The sequence below is a fragment of the Piliocolobus tephrosceles genome, chromosome 3, assembly GCF_002776525.5.
Source record: "Piliocolobus tephrosceles isolate RC106 chromosome 3, ASM277652v3, whole genome shotgun sequence".
In the NCBI taxonomy this organism is placed as follows: Eukaryota; Metazoa; Chordata; class Mammalia; order Primates; family Cercopithecidae; genus Piliocolobus; species Piliocolobus tephrosceles.
The window spans coordinates 79262873-79288273 of record NC_045436.1 but is presented as its reverse complement, the minus strand read 5'-3'; the positions used below and the strand labels follow the sequence as shown (position 1 = coordinate 79288273).

The window sequence follows — 25401 nt, the reverse complement described above, 5'->3', positions numbered from 1 at the left end:
AGAAAATAATTGTGAATTTAGTATTCTATATATATTCTGTAAATGTCTTTTGAATATAAACTTGAAATAGAGATTTTCCAGAGAAATTAAAACTGAAAATTTACAACTGAAGGACCCCTCCAAATGATATCTTTAAAAATCTGCTTCAATTAGAAAAAAAATTGACCCTAGATAAAATCTGAGATGCAAGAAGGGATGAAGAGCAAAGAAAGTACGGGGGAGAAACACACTAGCTCTCAATAATAGTGTCTTGTGGGGTTTAGCATAAAGTGCACAAAAATAACATTAAAAATGTTACCACAAAGACCTTTGTGGTATAGTGAAAATTTGGATACCAAAATGTTTAAGTACAAAAATTAGTTCAATAAATTATGGTGTATCAATTCAGCAGAATTCCACTAAGCCATTTTAAAATAATACTATATAAGCATATATTTTGTATAATATGATATATGTAAATATGCAAACATGTAAATATGGTATATTTACCATATCTTAGTAAGTAAACAGTCTGTTAAACAGCAGATGTAGATATGGTTTGAGATTTCTTGTTTAAACAATATACCTACATGTTAGCACAGAAAAGGATTAGAACAATATTCACTGAGCACCTTAATAATTATTATCTCTGAGAGATGGAATATAGTTTGTGTTTGCATTTTTTGCCGTTATATTTTCTCACACTCTATAATGTATATGTTACTTTAAAATACGTTTTATTGTTTATAACAGTTTAGATTTACAGAAAAATTGCTAAAATAATACAAAGATTTCCCATGCAGCCTGCACAGTTATTTCTACTGTTAATATCTTACATTAGTGTAGTTGATTTGTTATTATTAATAAACCAATATTAATATATTATTAACTAAAATTCATACTTTATTAGATTACCTTTGTTTTTACCTAATTCTTTTTTTCTGTTCCATCCAGGGTACATCACATTTAGTTGTCATGTATCTTTAGGCTCCACTTGGCTGTAATAGCTCTGAGGAGAACTGGGCAGATATTTTGTAAGATACTCCTCTAGTGAATTTTTGTGATATTTTTCTCATGATTTGACTAAAGTTGTAAGTTTGGAGGAGGAAGACCACAGAGGTAAAGTGCCATTTTCTTGATACCACATTACATCAGAGGTACATAATATCAACATGATTTATCTCTATTTACATTGACTTTGATCATCTGGCTGAGCAGTGTTGTCAGATTTCTCCATTGTAAAGTTAATTTTTTTTCCTCCCTTTTTTTCATACTGAGCTCTTTGTAAGGAAGTGCTATGTACATCCCACACTTACGGGGTTGGGAGTTATGTTCCTCCTCCTTGAGGGTGGAGTAGCTACATAAATTATTTGAATTCCTCTGCATGGGAAATTTGTCTTTAATTTCCCATTGATTTATTTAATCACTATATCAATAAGGACTTGTGGATATTTAATTTATACTTTAGGTTATACTCAAATCCTTCTTTGTTGCTACAATTGTTCTATCTTTAGCCACTGGGAGTTCCTTCAGTTGGCCCCGTGTTCCTTTGACATACCCATAAATGTGTTTTGCTTGGGTTCTGATTCTGGTTTTGGTTTTTAGCATCTCCTTATTATCTGGCACTGCAAGATGCTCCTAGCTCATCTTGTACATTTTTACTCCAATCTTAGAATCAGTCACTTCTCCAAGAATCCCTGGTTTCCTTTATTGAAGAACTGTACTAGAAACCAAGATCTGGACACCAAGAGTGGCTCCTTTTTACAGCATCAAGTCTTTCAATCTATGAATACATCTCTCTCCATTTATTTAGATCTTCTTTGACTTTTTTCATCAGTTTCGCAACTTCTTCATGTAGATTCTGTTCAAATTTTGTTACATTTATACCTCTTTCATTTTGGAGGGGTTGTTGCTTTTTAATTTCAAGTTCCAGTTCTGCCCTGCTGCTGTATAGGAAGGCAATTGACTTCTGCATGTTAACCTTATATCACAAGGCCTTACTATAATTGCTTATTAGTTTAGTGAAGGTCTTTTTTGGTACATTTTTGGAGATTTTCTAGATAGATATTAATGTCATCTATAAATGGTTTTATTTCTTCCTTTTATTTTATTTTTAAATCTTATTGCACTGGTTAGAACTTCCAGTATAATGGTGAATATATGGGTGTGCTTTCTATATTTCTTGTTTCTGAGTTCTGTTATTCATCTTCAAATATTCATTTTTGAATCATTTTCATTTTTGTTGTTCTTCAATATTTTCATTATTTAAAATTTGCTGTTTTGAAATATTGTATTATAGTTTTCATCCACCTTTTTTTTTTTTTTTTTGCTTCATATTCTCTTTTCTATTATAGCAACTTTAAATGAAATTTGACCACGATCCTTTTCTGTGGTGCATTTTTAGGCTAATTAAGTTATGCTGTATTTTTAAGAGGGAGGATTGGGTAGAATAGCTTTTCCAGTTTCATGGCTCTAGAGGTACCTTTTCTAGTATTTCATAAAATGACACACGTGTCTTTATATTTTCTGAGATCTGTCTCCTCTCTATTCTCCCACTATTATCTGCATCTGCTTTTTTCTTGGCCGCTATTGTCTCTGTTCTGTTCAATTTGGATTCAACTCTCAGCAGTTTCTCCTTAGTGTTGGGCTACGTTCAAGAATGGAGATCCAGTTTGTTGGTTTCGAGACTTCACAGGCCTCACGTCCCTCCAGCAGCTTCAGACCCTCCTGCTCATGCCTTCACACTTAGCTGAGCTTAGAGTCAGATGAACAACCTGCCAGTTTTGCTGCCGACCTCACATTGGTTTCCTCTGTTTTTTAGTGATTATTTGTTTGGCAGTTTTGGGGCCTTCCCATTCTGAGGGTCTTCAGATGATCTGTTGTTTTCCCACCACTCCCTCCTACACAGTTGCTGATATTACGTTGGGTTTGCTCCTTCCTGTTCATATTTTTAGGGTTGTAGGGATTCCTTTTCACCTAGTTATGTTATAGCTATCTTCTGGGATTGTTATTGTCTATTCTAGATGCTTTACCTGTTTTTATGAGGAGATTCAGGAGGTTCACAGACTACACTGCCTCTCTAATCATATTCCCAGAGTCTTCAATATTCATATATTACTTGGGAGGATACGAGTAATATGTATGTATATGTAAATGTACAAATACATAATAAACTTTTTTTCTGTATTTTTGGAGTCGGTCGAAATGCAAGTTGAAATGATTATAGATGAGTGTTCGATTCTTCCTTTTAGCTACGTTTCAAGTCATGTTTAAAAATGGGTTTCTTTTTGGCTTTCCTAGACTGAAATTAAAGTACTCACAAGTGTTATTCTATTTCCACATCTCCTCACTCCCAACTTGCTGAAGAGTATCCTAAGACTTAAAATCAGAATTAAGCTTAAAATAATGAAATTTGTAATGATTGCCCAATATTTTGAAATCGAAGTTACGGAGGGGTTCATAATCATAGTTATTACTGTATTTTTATGTTCTAAAGCTCCAGGTCTATCTGTGGCCTCCTTCTTATTCTACAAACTAGGGTCCAATTTAACAAACTGTTGTCAATTGTCTGAATATGGCCCACAGACATATTTTATTTAGTCTGCTCAGTATTTTAAAACAAACTAAATAACTGCCAACACTTTAAAACCAGATTTCATATTTACGGCTGTTCTTTAAAAAATGATGCCATTAGGCTCATATTCTGGTGCCATTAGGCTCATATTCTCTCTTGGAACTTGTACCCTGATTAAAGAGGAAATGCATTCTCAGTTTTGTAATACTTTGCTTCCAGACGCTTCTCTCATTTGCTACCTTCCAGTCCCTGTAGATAGTATGCATTTGTAACCCACGGAGTAGTATCTCTTTGAGTTCAACCTCTTATATTGGCTTAAACTACAAGTATGTGCTCATTCTTTTAAAAATCTGTTTCTACTCAGATGTCCTGCAGACTCCCCAGAATCTACTATTTTAAAACAAAACTATTTTTTCAAAACCTATTTTTCTTCCAGTATTCCCTAAATGACCCCGGTAATGTTACTGCATTGCTACAGTTGTCCAAGTTAGAGAAGCCCTTAGGGTTTTTATCTCCTTCTTCTTCCTCATTCTATCCACAGCTTTTCAGTTATGTGCAAAACTATGACACGCTTTTTTGCTTTTACTGTTCCCAAATCTTAAACTTCTTTACTTTTCTGACACCTGTACAACTCCTACTTACTTTCCAAGATGAAACAAAATTATTTAATCTCCAAAACTATGTCCTCTGCCTCAAGGAGCATTTAGTTGCTTCTTTCAAAGTACAAGCATCTCAAGTACATGTTGTATTCATTTACTGCTGGCTCCCCTATTAGATTAAGGATTCCTTAAGGACAGAGAGAATGACTTAGTCATTTCTGTATCACCAGTACTAACACAAAAAGTATAGAACTCGATACATGTGTCAAATAAATACATAAATTTTACAAATCAATGAAAATATTGTTTCATATGATTTCACCTTCTTAAACTTTCTACGTTTCAATTTTTTGTTAAATTGACTTTTTTGCTGGTGCTTTTTTGGTGCTTACTTTGGATTAATACTAGAATCATTTTAAATTTTGCACCAAGTGACTACAAAGTTAAATGTCTATGTCAAAAAGAAAATTTATTGACTTCATTATTAGAATATGAAGTGTTTTTTGTTTTTTGTTTTTTGTTTTTTTTGCTTTAAAACTTTGCTTAAAATATCTAAGGATGCCAGGTAATAACTCTGAAAAAAATGTATAATTATTTATAAAACAGATCCCATAGGAGCAACTGAACAGCTGTGGAAAGATTTGGCACATTACTTTGCCAGCCTGAATTTAATGACCTACATGTGAAGGGCTACATATCCAATTACTAATCCTCCCTCAGCTACTCTTTGCCCTGATATGGAGGCAGCTGAAAAAAGATGCCCTACTAACAGATCAGAAGTGGATCCAGATTTTTTTGCTAGTGCTTAGTTAACAAAGATCTTTTAGGTTTGAGATGAGGAAGAAACAGAAGAGGGACTCACAACAGTGTTATAGCTGACATAGTGTTTCAAGTAAAATTTAAGCACTTATGGCAAGACTGACTTTAGTTTTGTAACTAGAAGTCAAAGAAATTTCGGCTCTTTTAGAGAACCTCAAATTCTGGATTTAATTTTCTATTCATTGAAGCCTTTAAACATGTTCAAATACCTTCAAGCATCAAGGATAATTTACTACAAAATTATTTCTATATGAGAAGCCAGTCTTCTATTCAAAGATGCAAACCTCATTCTTATCTTCAAATTCTGCAATAATCACCTATTAGAAGTAGAGGGGGGAAAACTAAATAGAAAACGACAATCTATGGGATTGTGTTTCATTTCTCTCTCAGTTGACATGGTCTATATATAGCAAAAAGATTATATAAGGTCAAGTATTATAAACAATGAAATGTCATCTGATGTTCTGCAAAACAGCATAGGAAAAATAGCTCAAGGAATGAATAAAGAGTAAAGCTATGGCTGTTTTACTTCAGCCATAAAAAAGCCTTACAGATTCTAAATTTAAATGCATTTTACTGTGAATCTGACTCACTTTTCGAATTTAATTTTCCACTTGAGCTATGTAAAATCATGTGATATGGTAATTTTCTGTATAAATTAAAAATAATATAGGCATGAGATGCGTTTCATTTTGAACACAAATTACAAGCCTTTCTTCGTTGTTTTGCATTTTTAACAGTGAGACTATCTTAATTCCTCCATCCAATACTCACAAGAACATATGAATGAATAAATACACGTCTGCAGGTACACACTTACTTCTTGAACGTGAGAAAACAGATATCACTGTAACTACCTCCCACTCCCAAAACCCTAACTCCACAACCCGCCCCGCATAAACCCCTCCCCTTTCTCCCATTGCGGGTTCGAAATTGGCGCAGTTCGATGACGTAAGACGCAACCGCCGTAGCCTCCACTGTGTAACTACCGCCCCTGCCTCTGGGAATTGAAGTTTCTGCGGAAGGAAGCGTGAGCGGTAACCAGGCCAACCTAGAAAGGCTTTCTTTCTGAGATTTCACTTCCCTATCAACTCCTCAGCTCGGTAAGTGTCCTGCACTGGCTGGCGCTCCCCCGCACTATGATATTCTTTGGGCGCAAAGGGGCGCGTGCCATGCAGCCGCCGACTAGCAACAAGGGCTTCCGGGATAGACGGGAGCGGTGGGATGGAAGTGGTGTGCCTGTGGCGCTGTTGCTGAAGGAAATGACGTCGTTGATAGGCGCCTCCCGCGGCCTACCCAGCTGCTCCTTGGTTCGCCAGCGGCAGCTTAATCCCGCCTCTGAAATGCGTACGCCGGCTGGAAGCGTAGAAGGGGGAGTGGGCGAGGCTCCGCCCCTGTGGTGGTGCGCTTTTCGTTGGCGTGTGTTTTGGGGTTGCCATCGGCCAGTAGTATGTTAAAAGTGAGTTTGCAAAGAATGAGAAGAAAATCTGTACTCTAAAGGGCCGGAAAGCGTGTTATGACCCTGCCACTTCGTGGCTAGAGACCGTAGGCTTTACCTCTTTAAAGCTGCCTTACCTCATTTTTCCTGCGATAGGGCTGACGTGACAACTCTCTGTAATGTAGAGAGCCCGAGGGGAAATTGCTGCAGGCGCTGTGAGCTGAGGACAGTTTTAAAAAGATCGAAGTGTTACTTGATTTCACTGAACTACTTTAAATTTTGGGAGTTTTTCTGGAGATATAAAGAGGATGGCAACACATTACTTGTCACTTTCTGAAAGAATCTCCTCTGCCCCTTGCATTCCCAACCCTCTGCTCAAAAGGCTTGATAACTGAAGTGAACAAAGGGCTTTTCGCTGCTCCACGTTTAGCCAGCATGCCTTTAAAAAGGGCATTCCTGACCAGGCGCCGTGACTCACGTCTGTAATCCCCGCACTTTGGGAGGGTAAGGCGTGTGGATCACCTGAGGTCAGGAGTTCGGGACCAGCCTGACCAACATGGTGAAACCCCGTCTCTACTAAAAATACAAATTAGCCGGGCGTGGTGGCGCATGCCAGTAATCCCAGCTAAGGAATCTGAGGCAGGAGAACTGCTTGAACCCGGAAGGCGGAGGTTGCAATGAGCCGAGATTTCGCCGCTGCACTCCAGCCTGGGCGACCTATGAGACTCCGTCTCAAAAAAAAAAAAAAAAAAAAGGACATTCCTTCGCTATCGCTGTCAAGTCATTAATTCTAATCTGCATTATTCCCACATTCGTTGAGATTTTTCTGAAAGGGAGACTGTCATAAATTACGACGAATATTTATTTTATCCCAATCCATAAATTAATGCAGTATTTAAAAACTTTTTATTTCTTTTGGTGCTCATTGATTTAGGATGTATCCTCCTTGCCTTAAGCTGTGCTAAGATGTGTAAATACAATGTGAGATAGTTTGTAAGTCCACCTGATAACTTATATCTGCAAATGAACCCTACAGATTTTTTAAGTTTTATGCAAAAGTAAAATTTCACACACACACACACATATAGGAGGCGGAGTCTTGCTCTGTCGCCCTAGCTGGAGTGCAGTGATGCCATCTTGGCTCCCTGAAACCTCTGCCTCCCAGGTTCAAGGGATTCTTCTGCCTCCGCCTCCCGAGTAGCTAGGATTACAGGCGTCCACCACCACGCCTGGCTAATTTTTGTATTTTTAGTGGAGACGAGATTTCGCCATGTTGGTCTCGAACTCCTGGCCTCAGGTGATCCGCCCACCTCGGCCTCCCAAAGTGTTGGGATTACACGCATGAGCCACCGCGCCCGACGTCACACAAATATTTTTATAGTTACTGTAAAATACGTTCTTGAATATTTGTTGAACTTGGTTGAATGAATGAAAATGTACTGTGAGCATCACTGCATGTGAAAAAGGAATGAAAACCTGCCACAGAATTTTATAAATTATTGCCCAAACTAAAACGATTAGAAAGCAAGTATACCTAATAAAATGCTGTTTTGCTTAACATGTAATCTGAACACGCTAGTACATAGTGCAGTGTAGATATACATTATACTTATTGTATAATGTAGACAGTGCGAGTTGGTAGATATCTTTGTAAAGTATACTATAAGGAGTAATTTATAAGGTATCAAGCTGGCATTATTTTTGTTGCATTTGTCTCAGTGCACCTGGCTTGTTTAAAGCCTAAAAACTTCACTTAGTACAGTGTGTTTTCTTAATTAGGAATAGTTTTTAAAAAGATGATGGTGATGATGAAGATGAAGATGTTGACCAGCTCATGACCTTTCCTTGTATTTGAGAGACTGAAACGTTGCTATACTATGACAGGTCAAATTAAATTTAACTGAAGACTTCTTGGATAGGAAAAGCAAATGCTCCCCCTGGTGTACATAAGCTGTAAAACATTAATTGCTTTTTAAAAAGTCTTCACGTAGGCCGGGCCTGGTGGTTTTTGTCTGTAATCCCAGCACTTCAGGAGGCCGAGGTGGGCGGATCACGAGGTCAGGAGTTCGAGACCAGCCTGACCAACGTGGTGAAACCCCTTCTGTACTAAAAATACAAAAATTAGCCAAGCATGGTGGCGCGCGCCTGGAATCCCAGCTACTCAGAAGGCTGAGGCAGTGGAATCGCCTGAACCTGGGAGGCAGAAGTTGCAGTGAGCCGAGATAGGGCCACTGCACTCCAGCCTGGGCGACAGAGCGAGACTCTGTCTCAAAAAAAAAAAAAAAAAAAAAAAAACAAATCTTCACATAGAGCTAATCAACATGTGCAGTTTTTGAATAAAATAGAGAACTAACTGAAAATAATGGCACAGATAAACAGATAAAATAATGCTCTCTTGGAATATTATTATTTCATGAAGGGAGCAGTTTGTTTTCTGTGAATTTTAATTGTGCTTTTCAGTTTCTTCCACCCGGTATTATTTTGGATACCTGCATTGCTGAATTTTATTTAATGTATTGTGTATTGAAAGAAAGGAAAATAAAAGTGATCCAGGGAATCTTTTATATATTTTAAAATTTTTTTTCCATGTATTCTTTTTAGGCTTATTCAGTTTCCCCACCTCCAGTTTCTTAAAGTGAGTGCTTACCTTACTTTCTAGCTTTAAAAAAAAAAAAAAAAAAAAGTGCATTCAAGGCTATATGTTTATCTCTAATTACCTTTTTTTCCTTTATCTCTCTCATTCTGTTATCCAAGTCCTTACTGCTCCTCCATATTGTTTTTCTGTTCTATTTTTATCTGCATCCTGAGTCAGATTGTCAGGATGTCTTCTAAGTCATCAGTTACTTCTTGGGACTCCAGGTAATCTGGAGTTTGTCTCTTCTATTGAACTTTTTATGTCTTCATTTCCTAGTTTTCAAATTGTTCTTTTTCTCAGATTCTTGTTTTGCTTTTTAGTAAAGTCTGCTTTTATATCACAATTTTCTGTTTTGTTCTTATAGTTATTATTCCCTTATGACCTCTCTGAAATGTTTCAGCCAAAATTATTTTAAAGTCATTTTCAGATTACCCTATTTTTAATTTGTATCAAGTGAGTTTATTTCCTGGTTATTGATTTCAGTTTTAAAAATCAGTTCTGTCTTTTCATAGTTTCCCTCATTCTACAGCATTAAAGAAGACTATAGAAAAGATGCTTTTTGTCTCTTTTTAAAATTTTTTGTTTTATTAAAAACATTTTCATTACATAACTTTAGAAAATGTAGAAAACTGTGGGTAAGAATTAAATGTGTGTGTATACCTTTTTTAAAAAGTTGGTCGTAACGTATATATTGTTTTATTTGGTTTTATTTAACATATAACCATTTCCCCTTACTAAATAATTTTGGATATATACGTTTTACTGGCTGCTTAGTATTCCTTGCCCATGTTATAGATTAACCATAATTGTTTAGTTTCCTTTCACTGACATTCAGGAGGTTTCTAACTTTTCACTGTTTTTTAACACTGCATTCATTGCGTGTACTCTTGTGTACATTTTTGTGTGCATTTCTGATTTATTTACAGAAATCTAAGGAAATAAATTACTGGGTCAAAGGGTGTCTAAATAGAGATTTTAAAGCTCTTAAAACATATGTATGTCTTGCCTTCTGGAAAAATTGTACCATGACCACCAATAGTATATGAAACACCCCATTTCTTTAGACCTTTGCTAGCATTGCTGATGAATGATATTTAATTTATATTAAATGGTATTTAAATGATAGTTACCAATAAATGACATTTATTTGTCTAAAGTTTTATTTCTATTTATTGTATGGTTTAACTTTAATCATATTGATTGAGTTTTTTAACTTTTTGTGCTTGTAAATTATCTGTTCATGTCAAAAGTTGTTTTTCAGAGGCACCAAATAATGTCATCTGAAATGTTGCCAGCATTTATTGAAACTTCTAATGTTGACAAAAAGCAAGGCATAAATGAACATCCAGAGGAAAGCCAGAAGCCAAGATTAGGTGAAGGGTGTGAACCAATATCTAAACGACAAATGAAAAAACTAATAAAACAGAAACAATGGGAAGAGCAACGGGAACTCCGCAAGTATGTGTTTCAAATGTATATGCTCTCTTCCTATTTAGAAATATGGAATGTTAGACCTTGCATAGCCCTTTGGCATATTAAATGTAATTTTGTTACTTAAAATTCATTTACTAGTTTTAGACAAAAGCGGAAAGGAAAACGCAAGAGAAAAAAATTGAAGCTAAAAGTGTATATTGTTAGCTAACACTGTCAACTGGCTGTTAAGACTATTTTTTAACATTATTATTGGGGTATCTTTTAGCACTGTTGATGATCTTGCACTCAACACTTTTTCTCATGCAGAACCTTATTATGAGTAGCAGCACAATTTTTGAAACAACTGACTTAGATAAGGGATGTAATTAGTGTCCATGTGCTAGTTATGGAATAAAAACAGCCAACTCAGAAAGATCAGGTTTTGGCCTAACACTGATTTTGCCACAAGAACCATTGCAGGTTTTGGTGAAAACAGTTAGTCTAAATTTGTTACTATGATAAATGCCAAAGTTTGTGGAGAGAAAATAAACTATAGTTGGTATAAATTAGAGCAAAAGTATGTAATTTTTTTAATGAACAATTTTATTTTGCTTTTTTCTGTACCTTATAAATGTGGCTTAAAAATCATCTAGGTGAATTATGAAAGTGAAATTCAATGCAACTCAAACTCAGTATTTAGAGGGTTTTCTTAGGGATAATATGATACCAATAACAAATGAAGCTATTCAGGTAGTATAGTTAGGATTTAGACAGAAAGCTTTAGATCATTTTTGGAAGCTCATTTCCTTCCTATCTGAAGCTTTTAGATGTACTGTATAAAACTGCTAATACTTGACCATTTTTGAATGGTCACAGAAGTGACAATTTCATATGGCTTAACCTGATGATTTTTAGCAGTTATTGTTTATATAGAAGAGTTGTGAATAACTGAATACACAATAACAAAATGTTATTTCAATTACTAATTTTTAGACAAAAGCGGAAAGAAAAACGCAAGAGGAAAAAATTAGAGCGACAATGTCAAATGGAATCAAACTCAGATGGAAATGACAGAAAACGTGTTCGAAGAGATGTTGTTCATAGCACCCTTCGCCTTATTATTGACTGTAGTTTTGATGACTTGATGGTATTAAAGGTATCATGAATCATTGTCAGAAAAATCGTGTATATGAATTAGATCGAATCATTTCTGTTTTAATATGTAATATCTCTTTTATATAAATTTGTGTATTGAAATGAATCTTAAGTTTTTCAAAATTTCTTTCCCGTAAGTTAAATTAGCTAGGAAATTGCATTGATATAATAAATATGTATATTTATATGTGTATGTGTCAGTATATGTGCAGACAGGAGAGACAAACACACACTTCACAGTGTAGATGACAGAACTGAATTAACCACTTATTAATCATAAAGATCTGTGGGGTTTTACCAGTGTTGTTGGTAAAACATGAAAATAGTAATATGGCTCTGAAAGTCTTTTGTTGTTGTCTTTTAAGACAGTAACTGTTTTCATGAACTAGCATTTTAAATAAATACAAAATACGTAATAATGGGTCACTTACAGAGCATTAACTTACAGTAATTTTGTTAATGTAAGGAAATCAAATAACATTTATCAGAATGCATTTGTATTTAAGAAGAAAAATTGTATGTATATAGTCATCCCTTCCGCCTGTTCCATTCCTTTAAGATCATGGAATGGCCATAGACAATTTTAATAACTTTGCTTTAAAAATTGAACTCTGTAATAGGACATAAAGAAACTTCATAAGCAGATTCAACGATGTTACGCAGAAAATCGACGGGCACTGCATCCTGTGCAGGTATGTCTGAAGATTAATTTAAAGCAGACTCTAGTTTTCTTTTATATCTTTTGTGGCAAAAGACATAGATAATTCCTATAGTCTTTGCAGGAGTCTTACAAATAATCTTTTTTAATGCCTATTTGAAAAATGTTTTCTGTTTTGACAAAAATAAAGCGAAATATTTTAAACATCTTTTAATATGTTATCTTAGACACGCTCTTTCCAGTAATCATCAGTCTTATACAAATTGGCCTTTTCATTGCCTGTAGTTGAATATCTTCTTTATGGGATGTACATATATTTTTATACCAGTTTCTCAGTTTACAGTTACTTCCAGTGTGGGAGAGAGATTGGACGGAGAGGCAGAAGCTGTGGCTGCCACCGCTTGATATAAGCTATGGTATCTATTGTATTGCTAGGTTTTGTCTACTTAAAGGTTTTTAGTTTTCTTTTGAGTCACTGAGAGTTTTGTCAAGTCTTTTTTTTTTTTTTTTTTTTTTGTGGCGGAGTCTCGCTCTGTCGCCCCGACTGGAGTGCAGTGGCCGGATCTCAGCTCAATGCAAGCTCTGCCTCCCGGGTTTACGCCATTCTCCTGCCTCAGCCTCCCGAGTAGCTGGGACTACAGGCACCCACCACCTCGCTCGGCTAGTTTTTGTATTTTTAGTAGAGACGGGGTTTCAGTGTGTTAGCCAGGATGGTCTCGATCTCCTGTCAAGTCTTTTTTAAGCTGAGATGAGGGAGTGATTTGTGAGACTGTTTGGCTACTGTTAAGAATAACATCTTTCTGTTGGAATTCTAAGTGACCTAAAAATTAATACTGGCTCACTGATGTTAAGAACCAGGAACTGTTAATATATTTTGGTTAGATATTTTGTTTTTACCAAATAATAGTAATTTTAAATTTTTGTATTTTGTACTTTTTGTTTTATAGTTTCATGATAGTCCTTTTATCCCCATTTTTATCTGTAGTAGACCCCTTCTTACCCATGATTCAAACTTAAATAAGTATCAGGGTTTAGAATCAAAGAAAAATTATCAAGACTTTGTATTGTTTAAAAAAAAAAGAGGAGTGAGAACTTGACATGGAAGCAGGGAATTTGCAGACAAGTGATGATTAAGGTACAGGCATGTTATAACTACTTGGGATGAAAATGTAAATGGGATACTGCAGCTACTGGGTTATGAAACATGCACACGAAACATACTATTTCTGCCACAGTTTATTGTATGTTCAAAGCATGTCACAAATTTTTTTTTCTAGATAAGTGAGAATATATTTTGCGTTTCATTGATCATCAGATGAGTAGATGAGAGAAATAAAACATTAGACTTAAATGGTCATTTGTTCTCTCTTTCTATACCTACAAATCTTTTATCAGTTTTACTTGACAAGCCATGGAGGCCAGCTGAAAAAGAACATGGATGAAAATGACAAAGGATGGGTCAACTGGAAGGTAATTAAAACAGATAAACTCTCACATAATTCCAAGTATTTTTATGTTTCTAAAGGTCTACATTTTGTACCTAAATTCTATATAATGCTACTTAACACAACAATCTCTAGATGCAATCTCTGAACCTAAGTCTAAGATTACAAATCAGAGATGCTGAAGAAGGGAGTGAGATATCTGGTAGCTTGTATTTGTTCTCATTAAATCTTACCTATTTTATGGTCAACTTTTAAAACATATTCGTAAAAAGAAATAATTTTAAGGGCTTTTATATCATTTCTCCCTGGCATACTAGTTATACATTATATGTTACCTATAAAAATGAAGTCGCTCTAAATTTTGGAAGTGTGCCTGCATTCTGTTTCTTCTTACCCTGTGCTGGCTACTAACTGCATGTGGCTATTGAACTTGAAATGTGACAGTCTGAATTGTGAATTGAGATGTGCTATGAATGTGAAATACATACAGGATTTCAAAGACTCAGTACCACAGAAGAGAGAGGAAGAATGTGAATATCTCCTAGATAATTTTTAAAATATTTATTATATGTTCAAATGATGAAATTTTGGGTATACTGTGTTAATAAAATAAATTGTTAAAATTAATTTCACCTATTTTTCATTTTTAAAAATGCGGATGCTAGAATATTTAAAATTGTGTATGTGGCCTCACAGTTTTTTCTATTGGACGAAATTGTTCTCAGTCATTGGTAAAGGTGACTAAATAGATTGGAATTGGTACCAGTCCCTGAGGAACTTGATCCTATTTAGAGAAGTACTGAGTTATCCTATACCTTTTTTCTTTCTCAAAGTCAGTTCTCTCAGTGACACATTTTCCCTTTCACACTCACTAATTCCATAACGAGGGCATTTATTTTGTTAATAGCCTATGATATGAAACATTTTCAAAGGCTTTTAAGTTTTTGAGTACAATATATTTATCAAATCCTACCTTTGTACCGGTTTTTCCAAGAAGTAGTGTAATAAATTAAAAAAGGCATGTTTTTAGTTATTTTGCAACTTGTTTAATTTATCATTTATACCATCAGCTTTCCAGAGAGACTTGAGATTCATTGGTCTGTAATTAATCAGGTTCCTCTTGGGGCCTTTATTAAATTTATAATATAACATTTTCCAGAAAAGTGGCTATTTATTAATTATATATTTTAGTAGAGAGTTCTTTTGCTTCATTCTTGGTTTCATTAAAAATTATGGATAAATGTCATCTGAGCCTGGTGATACATCTTTTATGCAATCAGTGTGGCTTACAAAATCATGACTGCCAGCTGTTGTTCAATTTTGTACCTGTGACCTGACAATTTTGGTAAAGAAGTTTTCAAATGTGTATCTCTTTGTAGAAACAGATACGTGGAATTAATTAAATCTATAAGCTGTTTCCCTTTCTTTTTTTTTTTTTTTTTGAGACGTAGTCTCTTGCACTGTCACCCAGGCTGGAGTGCAATGGCAGGATCTCGGCTCACTGCAACCTCTGCCTCCTGGATTCAAACAATTCCCCAGCCTCAGCCTCCTGAGTAGCTGGGATTACAGGCACCCACCACTATGCCCAGCTAATTTTTATATTTTTAGTAGAGACGGAGTTTCACCATGTTGACCAGGCTGGTCTCGAACTCCTCATCTTGTGATCCACCTACCTCAGCCTTCCAAAGTGCTGGGATTACAGGCATGAGCCACTGCTCCTGGCCAGCTATTTCCCTTTCATGATTCATGTAGATGGAGAGGAAGTAATTGGAGAAGGCATTCTTTCGTCGTAGAACAATGTAAGCAAATATGTGGCAGTAAAAATGCATTTGTTTTGTTGGAACAGGAAATAAAGTTGGCAAAGTAGATTAGTGCTATATTCAGGAAAGAGTTTTTAAATTAAGGAGTTTAGATTTTATCCCACAGAAAAAGATAAAACATTAAAAGTAGTGTTTTTAGAGCCTGCTGTCAGTGTGTGGAAGTAGGTTGGAGGGGTCTGAGGCCAACAACGAGGAAATAAAATTAAGAGGCTATTTAAGCGATCAAAATGTGAGATGATAAGAAATTGATGTTGTAAATTCAAAATAATGCATTGTAATTAGATTCTTTCAAACTTTGTTTCATATGTTTTTGAATGGATTTGTTTTGGGAAAATAGAATAATCATTTTTAGCCAACTTTCATAAGATCCTATTAATTAGTAATCTCTTTCCCCATTGTCTTAAAGGATATCCATATCAAACCAGAGCACTATAGTGAACTCATAAAAAAAGAAGACCTGATTTATCTTACATCAGATTCACCTAATATACTGAAGGAATTAGATGAATCAAAGGCCTATGTGATTGGAGGATTAGTAGATCACAACCATCACAAGGTACTATTAAATTTTTATTTTTGCTTTTGCTTGTACTTAAAATCGATATATCACCATTTCCTGAAAGTAACAATAATACTAACAATAGCTGATGTTTATTGAGTGCCTACTATACGTCAGTCACCTTTTGAGCTAAGCAAAGTATTTCACAATACATTAGCTTGCTTAATCTTTACTACAATCCAGTGAGATTAGTGCTATTGTTATCTACATTCCACAGGTAAGGAATTCACAGCACAGAGAAATTAAGTCTAAAATCAACAGTAGTAGATGACAGAGCAGCTATTTGAAACCAGGCCGATTGCTCTGGAGTCCATCCACATGCTTAAATGCTATGCTTTATTGATAGAAGAATCTGCTGCTAATCAGTTGCTAAGCCCTTAAAACTTAACTAGTTTTTAAATATGTTATTTTCATGGGATGTTTTTTCTATTCTCTTTCATTTATACTTTTCTCTCTTCCCATCCATACCTTAATTTGGATGAAAAATTACAGAAAAGCACTTTCTAAAAGAAAATGTCATTTTGTACTTTGCCAGTTACATTGCAGCATGCAAAATTCTTCATATCTGCTTGTCCAGTATGTTAGCTCTGTGGCTGTTGAGCACTTGAAATGTGTGCAGTATGACTGAAGAACTGAATTTTTTAAATTGTAATTAATTTAAATTTAAGTAGTCACACATGGCTACCCATTGAACAGTTGCAGCTCTATTGCATCATAGGGAATTTTATCAGAATGATCTTTAGCCTTTTTATTTTTTTCTTTGTGGAAAAATTCTATTTTGTTATTTATATAGAACTGCATTCTTTCTCATGTTTATGTTTCTCTGAACTAAAACAATTTTGTTTTCAAAAGCACCTGCTTCAATCTATTATTATTTGCCCCCCCACCACCAAGTATACAAACCATCAGTTGAGAAATTGAGCTTTTCTTTCTCCTGTACTCTGTTTTTTGACCATTTCAGTTCTGGTTAGACATAGGCTTCAAAGATTTTAATTTTGAGAAGAGATGAAATTCATATTCTGTATTTTTTTAATTGACAGGGAAAAATAAAACTTATAGTCAGTTATTTAAAATTTCTCAATTCAAGTTTTCATTTAACTTGTCTTTGCCATTTGTGCAAAGTAGTGTTATTGGAAATTTAATTTTTTTTTTTACATTTATGGGAAGAATGATGGTGATTCTATAGGAATTCAGTTTAAGTACAGTCGTATGTTGCTTAACAATGGGAATATGTTCTGAGAATTACATCATTAAGCGATACCAATATTATAGAGTGTACTTACGGACGGTACTTACTAGATGGTATAGCCTACTACACATAGGCTGTATGGCATAGCCTATTGCTCCTAGACTACAAATCTATACAGAATGTTACTGTACTGAATAGTGTAGACAACTGTAACATAATGTTTGTTAATCTTTGTGTTTCTAAACATATTTAAACATAGATGATATAAAAGATTTTAAAAATACAGATTATATGTGGTATACATGTATAGAGCACTTACCATGAGTGCTGCTTGCACAACTACACGTTGCTCTAGGTGAGTCAGTGAGTGGCAAATAAATGTGAAGACCTGGATATTACTGTACACTACTGTAGACTTTATAAATACTGTACACTTACTCTACACTAAATTTATTTAAAAATTTTTCTTCAATAATGAATTAACCTTAGCTTACTGTAACATTTTTACTTTATAAACTTAATTTTTTAAACTTTTGGACTCTTTTGTAATAACATTTAGTTTAAAGCATAAACACATTATACAGCTGTATTTTCTTCATATATCCTTATTCCATAGGCCTCTTTCTATTCTTAATTTTTTAACTTTTTAAAATTAAAAAAAAAAATTCCTCTTTTTTTTTTAACTTTTTAAACTTTTTTGTTAAAAACTAAGACAGAAACACACACATTAGCCTAGGCCTACATAGAGTCAGGATCATCAAAATCACTGTCTTCTACTTTTATATCTTGGTCCACTGAAAGGTCTTTAGGGGTAATGACATGCATGGAGCTGTGATAACAGTGCCTTCTTCTGGAATGCCTCCTGAAGGACCTGCCTGAGGCTGTTTTATATGTAATTATTATTTTTTTTTAGGAGTAGATGGAGTACACTCTAACGATAAAAAGTATAGTAAATACGTAACAGGTAACATAATTATTATCATTGTCATGTATTATGTACTGTACATAATTGTATGTGCTGTACTTTTATGTGACTAGCAGAAGGTTTGTTTCTGCCAGCATGACCACAAACACATTTGTCATGCATTACAGTATGATGTTCCAACAGCTCCAAAATCACTAGGTGACAGGAATGTTTTAGCTCCATTATAATCTTATGGGACTACCACTGTAAATGAAATCTGTCGTTGCCTGAGACTTCATTATGCAGTGCAGGACTGACTGTATTTAAAACTGAGATAAAGGCAGGGTAGAATGGGGAAAGGTTATTTGAATCAGGAGACATGTGAGCCACATTTTTGTGTGGTTCTGCTGCTGAGGAGCTTTGTAACTGGGCAGGAAGCATGTCTTTGGTTTCCTCATTTGTAACTTGAGGAGCTTCAAACAAATGCTCTGCACATTGACTATACGTATTTTCAAGAGAATGTTTCCAAATGAACAGTAAAACACGCACATACCCCCTATTCAGGTAATAGTCTCTGAACTATAAATCTTATCTAAAAATTATTTATACTATTACAGAAACTTTAAATAATTTAATGTTCTTGTCGAAGTCATAGTGTCTTTGTTTTAGGGACTCACATATAAACAAGCATCAGATTATGGAATCAATCATGCACAGCTCCCGCTTGGAAATTTTGTGAAGATGAATAGTCGAAAAGTTTTGGCAGTTAATCATGGTAAGCTATAAGGGATAAACTGAAAATATACCTGAACAAACATTGTGAGAAAGAATATTGCATTTAATATTTGAACAGGTAGAAAGTATTACACCTTCCTGGAGACAAAATTGTAAAGCGTGATCATTTATAATTTGTTTAAGTAACAGAATGCGTATTAGAAAATTTTGAAAATGTACGAAAGTGTTAAAAAATTAGCTATGTCTTACTACACAGAAATACTTGGTATTAACTTTTTGGTGTTGACTTCTAGTTCTTTTCCTATGTATATATATTATTATTTATTACGTAATTGGATTTTTAGTATATTACGTACAATGTTATAAATCTGGGATATTTTCTCTCCTTTATGACTTTATTTTTTCATGTCATTGAATAATTGTTAATGGTAGCCAGGCACGGTAGCTCACACCTGTAATCCTAATCCTAGCACTTTGGGAGACCGAGACAGGCAGATCGCTTAAGCCCAGGAGTTTGAAAACAGCCTGGACAACGTGAGGAAACTTCATCTCTACAAAAAACACAAAAATTAGCTGGGCGTGATGGTGGGTACTTGTAGTCCTAGCTATTCAGGAGGACAAGATGGGAGGATCACCTGAGCTCAGGAGGTGGAGGCTGCAGTGAGCCGTGGTTGTGCCACTGCACTCCAATTTGGGTGACAGAGTGAGACCTTGTCTCAAATGAATTAATTAATTTAAAAACTTATTGTTAATAGCTATGTAATAGTCCATCATTTGAATATACAATAATTTAACCATTCTGCTATGATTGAATTGTGTTTTTTTCTTTTTGCTGTTGCAAATAACATATCCATTCTTGTACCTGTCTTTGCCTTGACTTTGCTTTAAAAAAATTTTAAGCCGAGTTTTTAGTCAATACACAACTACTTATTAAACTTCTTATACACTAAATACTTTCTATATAGCAGGTTCTAGAGAGTTATAAAAATGAAATTATTGATTCAACAAATGAATTGCCTCTAAAACCTTTGATATATAGTGGAAATTACTTTTTCCACAAAGTAATTCAGGTTTGCCCTTCAGCAGTATGCTGATGTGACTACCCTGCAGACAATATTGATACTGTCTACTACAACCAATGGGAAAAGAAAAACAAAATAAAAAAAGCAGGCAAGGAGCTCCTAGCATGAGTGGCTCTTTACAGGAAACATGAAGAAAGTTAAATGAATGCTAACTAGGTTGTTAGCATGTAAAGGATAAAGACGTGAAGGGGCTAAAAAAGAGTAGGAGAGAAACTGAAAAGGTCTTTATTGATTATAATTGACATGGGATACTGGTAAATTTCTGAGTGCTTAAGAACTGAACTGAGAAAAAGCTAGATAAGAGGTAACAGGCTTGAGTACTTGGGGCAAATTGGGCTTGACAGACAATAGAAAGAAGAGATAAGAACAAAGTAGTTATTAGGACAAACTAGCACTCTTAACACAAAGATAATGTATTTTAAAAGACATCGTGCGGCATTGTGATGAACTTGGCTAAGAAATGTATGGAGTTTGTCTTTATTGCAGTGTTTGAGATTATTCTGGAATACCTGGAAACAAGAGACTGGCAAGAAGCATTTTTCACTATCTTGCCCCAACGGAAAGGAGCTGTTCCCACAGACAAAACCTGTGAAAGTGCTTCTCATGACAGTCAGTCTGTCAGGATGGAGGAGTGTGAATCGGACAGTGATTCCAGTGAGGAGGAATACAGCAGAAATGAACTAGATTCACCACGTGAAGAAAAGCAGGATAAGGAAAATCACACCGAATCTACAGTGAACTCTCTGCCACAGTAATGTTACCTGGTTTCCTTTTAGTTTAAGGAAAAATTAGGAGAAAGCGAGGTGCTGTATAGAATATTGAAATTGGAAGAACATTTTATTTTCTGTTATTTCTGTTGTGAATTTTAAAAACTTTTTTTTGGACCTAAATAATAATTAAAAAGCCCTTTAAACTTTGTAGGAAAATATTTTTGATTTAGAATAAGAAGATTTAAATGTGTATTTTTTTTTGTTTTGTTTTTAAAGCCTCAAATAGTAGTTTCTAGATAATTTTACTTTATTAATATATTTTCATATTCTTTAGAATGTGCCTTCTGACCTTTCAGTTTTTTAATTTTATAGTCACATCAACATTTTATGATCTATTGCCTGCGTATCTGTGAGGGCACATATTCATAAGTATACTGTCAGTCTATCAGAATGTTGTGTATGGTAAGTTACCCTCTATTTGTAGCTTTTATGTTTAACTTAGTTACTTGAAAGAAATGTAGTAATTTTAGGAAGAAGTATCATTTTGATAGACTTAGTTCATTTCTTTTGGACTATGGAACGCATATCTGTTCCTTCTTTGTGATGCCTTTTTATGGTTCTGAAGTAATTACTGAAGAGTTAAGAATCTCTTTAATGCATTTTCTTAATTCTTACAATGGTGATAAGTTACTTCAATTATAAAATTGAATTTTGCAGACTAAATTATTTTGTAAGGCTGTTGCTATTGAAAGATCAATTTTGTCTTTAACTGCATTTAAAATGGAACAGCTTTTAGCAGCTGTGTTTTTTTTTTCCATATATATTTTTAATTTGTTGGCTCTTAAGATGAATAAAGTTTATATGTGCATCTGCCTCCTCTCCTATAAGAATATGCATACTAATGTATGTTTCTATAAATCAAATACACATGTGAAAATATGCATGTAAATATATTTACATCTGTTCTCATCATGTGTGGTTCTCAGTATTAGTTGATGATAACATGATTGATTTGCCATATATCTGTATTACTTGAATAATACTGAAATACTTTATTATTCTGTAATACTGAATACTTATTGTATTACTTGAATGGTTGTGTTGCACACCCTAAGAACAATTTGAATTTTATTAAGTACAAAAATCCTTAACTAAACATTTGTATGGGAATGTTGGCAAAAAATAATAGTGTAAAAGGGAGCTGTTTTAGTTTCCTATCAGTAATTGTATATGCAGTTAAATGTTTAAGGTAAAATGGTCTCTGTCACAGCTAAAAGATTTCAGTAGCCTTCATTGAGTTTGGGTAAAATGAGTTGCTGTTCTTTTGTCTTCTTTTTCATATATAAAAGTTGTATTTTAAAAATGTGTAATATACTATATATGTTACATACTAACATATATACACACACAGAAAGTTTATTGGATTTAGTACTGATATTTACTGTCTATTTTTGTTACTTTCTTCTTAGTAATCTATTATAGTTACCTATTTTAAGGTGAGGTCTATAGGCAAGATATGTAAGTAAAGACAAGCCCTACAATTTTAAAATAACAAAGCTTATGTCTTAAGTTGTATTTTTTCAAAGGTTCATGTTTTTCTGAGTAAATGTGGTTTATTAGCATGAAATATTATGCCTTTTATTTAAATTATGTAATGTAAAATAGGGCACTGTTTAATTATGAAAGGTGGGGGAAAATCATTCCAAATAAAAGTTTAATTTTTATTAATTATAAAAAACTCTGTATCAGTTTCCTAGATGTGCTATAACAAATTACCACAAAGTGGGTGGCTTTAAACAACAGAAATTTATTGTCTTAACAGTTCCAGAAACTAAATGTCTAGACTCACAATGTCCCAGTGCCATGCTTCCTCCGTAGGCCCTAGGAAAGAATACTTCCTAACCTCCTCCTGGCTTTTAGTGGTTGCCAGCAATCCCTGCTGTTCCTTAGCCTATAGTGGCTTGACTCCAATCTCAGTTTTTGTTGTCAAGTGGTCTTCTACCCTGTCTTCTATGTTTGTATCCGTGTCCAAACTCTTTTTCTAGGGAGACCAGCATTGGATTAGAGCTCACCATGATCCAATATGACCTCATCTTGACTACATCTGCAAACATACTGTCTCCAAATTAAGGTCACATTTACAGGGTGCCATGTGTTAGGATTTGACGTATCTTTTGGGGGACACAGTTCTACCCACTACAGGCCTATATCTTATCTAGGATGTTGGTGGCAAGAAGGCGAAAAGAAGGCAAAGATTACTACCTCTTTTGATATAACTAGTTTCTGAGGTATTTAAATTTTTGGTTTTAAAAATATTAAGCTTTTTGCTCATTTTAATGTATCCTTTTCTCTCAACATTGTTTTGGTTTATTTAGGTTATCTGTTAAAACTTAAGTAAATATTAAAGTTACTTGTGTTAGAACATAATAAAGGTAGAGAATTAAACTACCTAAATAAATGCATCAAAAAATATGTCTGTGGAAATATAGAATTTCCTCACATTTAATTTCTTTAATAACCTACAGTCATCATAAAGCAAGCTCATTCTTAAGAGAAGAATCATGCTTCATTCTGATTCTCCAGAGGTTGGTGCTGTTGACATTATAGCATTTGAAAATGCTCAGAATGGAAAAACCAAAAACGAGAAAAGAAAGTAATTCTACTGAATAAACATCTTTTGGGAGGTGAATGAACAATGATGAAATCCACCAGTTACTGGCAATTATAAAGCAAAAGGACATACTATTTCACTTTATAGACAGAAAAGGTCACAGAAATGATGTAGATAAAAGGCAAGAATTGTCTATAGAACCCTGAGAAAGTATACAGACAACAGGTGTAAAATGAGATAAAAAAAAAAAAAAGAAAAGAGAATGGCAGGGATTCAGATTAAGGGCAGTAAAGGCATATAGTAGTCATTAAACTTTGATTTCTGTTAGCATGCAGGTATTTATCTCTGTTTCCCTGTCTCATTACCAAACACAGTAGTCATCTAATATATGTGAAGAAGAGAAGCAGTGACAAAATCAAAAGGTGGTATATTGACAGAATCAGTGGAAACAGTAGGGAATTGGACTAAGTATAAATCTTGCCACTGCCACTGTTGTGAGACTTTGGATGAGTTATTCAACCTTTGTTAGGTCTCAGTGTTTTTATATGTAAAATGGAAATGTTACTCCATTTACTCTCTCTCTCTTAGGGCTTGAGCAAACAATTGTCAAGCAGTAGCTAACAATTCTATTGGCTTTCTCATTTCTTGCCTCATTTCCATTGTTTGTCAGTCTTTTTGACATTGCCTGCCCTAAAATGTTAATAACATATAGGCTTTTGTTTCAGGCTATACTTTCTGAGGAACCCAGGCTTAGGTAAGATTTTTAAAATGTAAACTTTCTAAGTTACCAAATGAACACTCACTAAACAAAACAAGGAAATTACAGATCATTTAGTGAAACATTTATAAAAGCAACAAAAACAATGTTAACATAAAATACAATCACACAACAAAATCTATAATGTCCTATCAGCAAATTTAAATGATCCAAAAATCTCCCAGATTGGATTTAAAAAAGAAATACATGCTGTATTTAAAGCTACTCAGCAATATTGAAAATAAAAAATAGAAAAAGACATACCATGCTATAAAATGAAGTCACAAGTCACAATCTTAACATTGGATAAGGTCCAACACATTACAAATAAAGAAAAGGAGAAGGGCATGTTATAATTGTCAAGAATGCAGTCCTTATCTGTTTATCAGGTAACACAGTATTTGAAGTCATTGAGAGCCTTTGGGAATTAAATGAAACAATACATCAGTCTAAGGAATCTTTAACTCATATTTCTCAACCTATGACAATGTAAGTAGACAAAAGATGAATATGTGGAAAATGTACATGCTATAATTAATACAGATAGTGATATCAAATTTTGTAGGCTGAAAAAACAATAATGCAACTCATATTCATAAAAGTAACTATATTAGACCACAAGGAAAATTTTCCAAAAGTAACAATATAGGCAACTTCTCTGATAACAATACGTTAAACTGAAAAATAAACTTGGTGAGATGGGATGAAAGCTTCACTTTTAAAATTTTTTTCTCAAGAACTTATTATATAAAAGAGGAAACCAAATCTGAAATTATGTAATATTTTGAAAATAGAGATAATAAAAACACTACATATCAGATCTATAGATCTAGCTAAAGCTGTGATTAGAGGAAAATTCATCGCTTTAAAATTTTATGCTAATAAATGAGAATGACTGAATATAAACATATTAAGAAGATTTGACTCAAGGCATTAGAACAATAATGAACCTAAAGAAATAAAAAGAAAAAATGGAACTTAAAAACTGGAAAGAGATACAAAATAGAAATAGGAAAATTGTTGGACATAAGAATAAATCCAAGATCCGATGTGTTTTGAAAACGGTAGCAAATTGTGAAAGTAATTAGCTAACTGGATCAAGAAAAAAAATTACAAATACATAAAAATGAGATTGCAGAATAAACAAATTTAGATGAATTATGAGGTAAATCTCAATTCTCTGAAAATAAACTTGGAAACCTGGATGAAATGGATAATTTTCTGGGAAAACATGAAGTTCCCAAATTGATCCTTCTCTCCAAAAATACAGAAAATATAAATAGACCAGTTACCACAGAAGAAATAAAATTGTCAAAAAG

At 34.1% G+C, this 25401-nt stretch overlaps 2 protein-coding genes across 7 annotated transcripts in view; one reads left to right on the top strand and one right to left on the bottom strand.

Annotated features, from left to right (window-relative positions):
- Positions 1–5905, bottom strand: part of MTTP (microsomal triglyceride transfer protein) — a 58052-nt gene extending 52147 nt beyond the window's left edge. For both annotated transcript variants that reach the window (XM_023220077.1, XM_023220078.1), the window contains exon 1: positions 5746–5905. The gene's annotated coding sequence lies outside the window, so the exon portion shown is untranslated. The remainder of the gene's footprint in view (positions 1–5745) is intronic.
- A 24-nt stretch (positions 5906–5929) lies between these two features.
- On the top strand, positions 5930–22266 carry TRMT10A (tRNA methyltransferase 10A). Of its 5 annotated transcripts, XM_023220171.1 has the most exons (9): positions 5966–6074; positions 9011–9044; positions 10295–10502; positions 11451–11613; positions 12233–12304; positions 13666–13740; positions 15942–16091; positions 18857–18962; positions 20491–22266. In XM_023220171.1, the coding sequence occupies exons 3-9, from the start codon at positions 10318–10320 to the stop codon at positions 20757–20759; spliced, it is 1020 nt and encodes a 339-aa protein (XP_023075939.1). In that variant the 5' UTR covers positions 5966–6074; positions 9011–9044; positions 10295–10317; the 3' UTR covers positions 20760–22266. The 5 variants fall into 5 exon arrangements, with proteins under 5 accessions (XP_023075937.1, XP_023075940.1, XP_023075939.1 ...); XM_023220169.1 differs by lacking the exon at positions 9011–9044 and having other exon boundaries at positions 5930–6074; XM_023220172.1 differs by lacking the exon at positions 9011–9044 and having other exon boundaries at positions 5955–6074; positions 10306–10502.
- The last annotated feature ends 3135 nt before the right edge of the window (positions 22267–25401 follow it).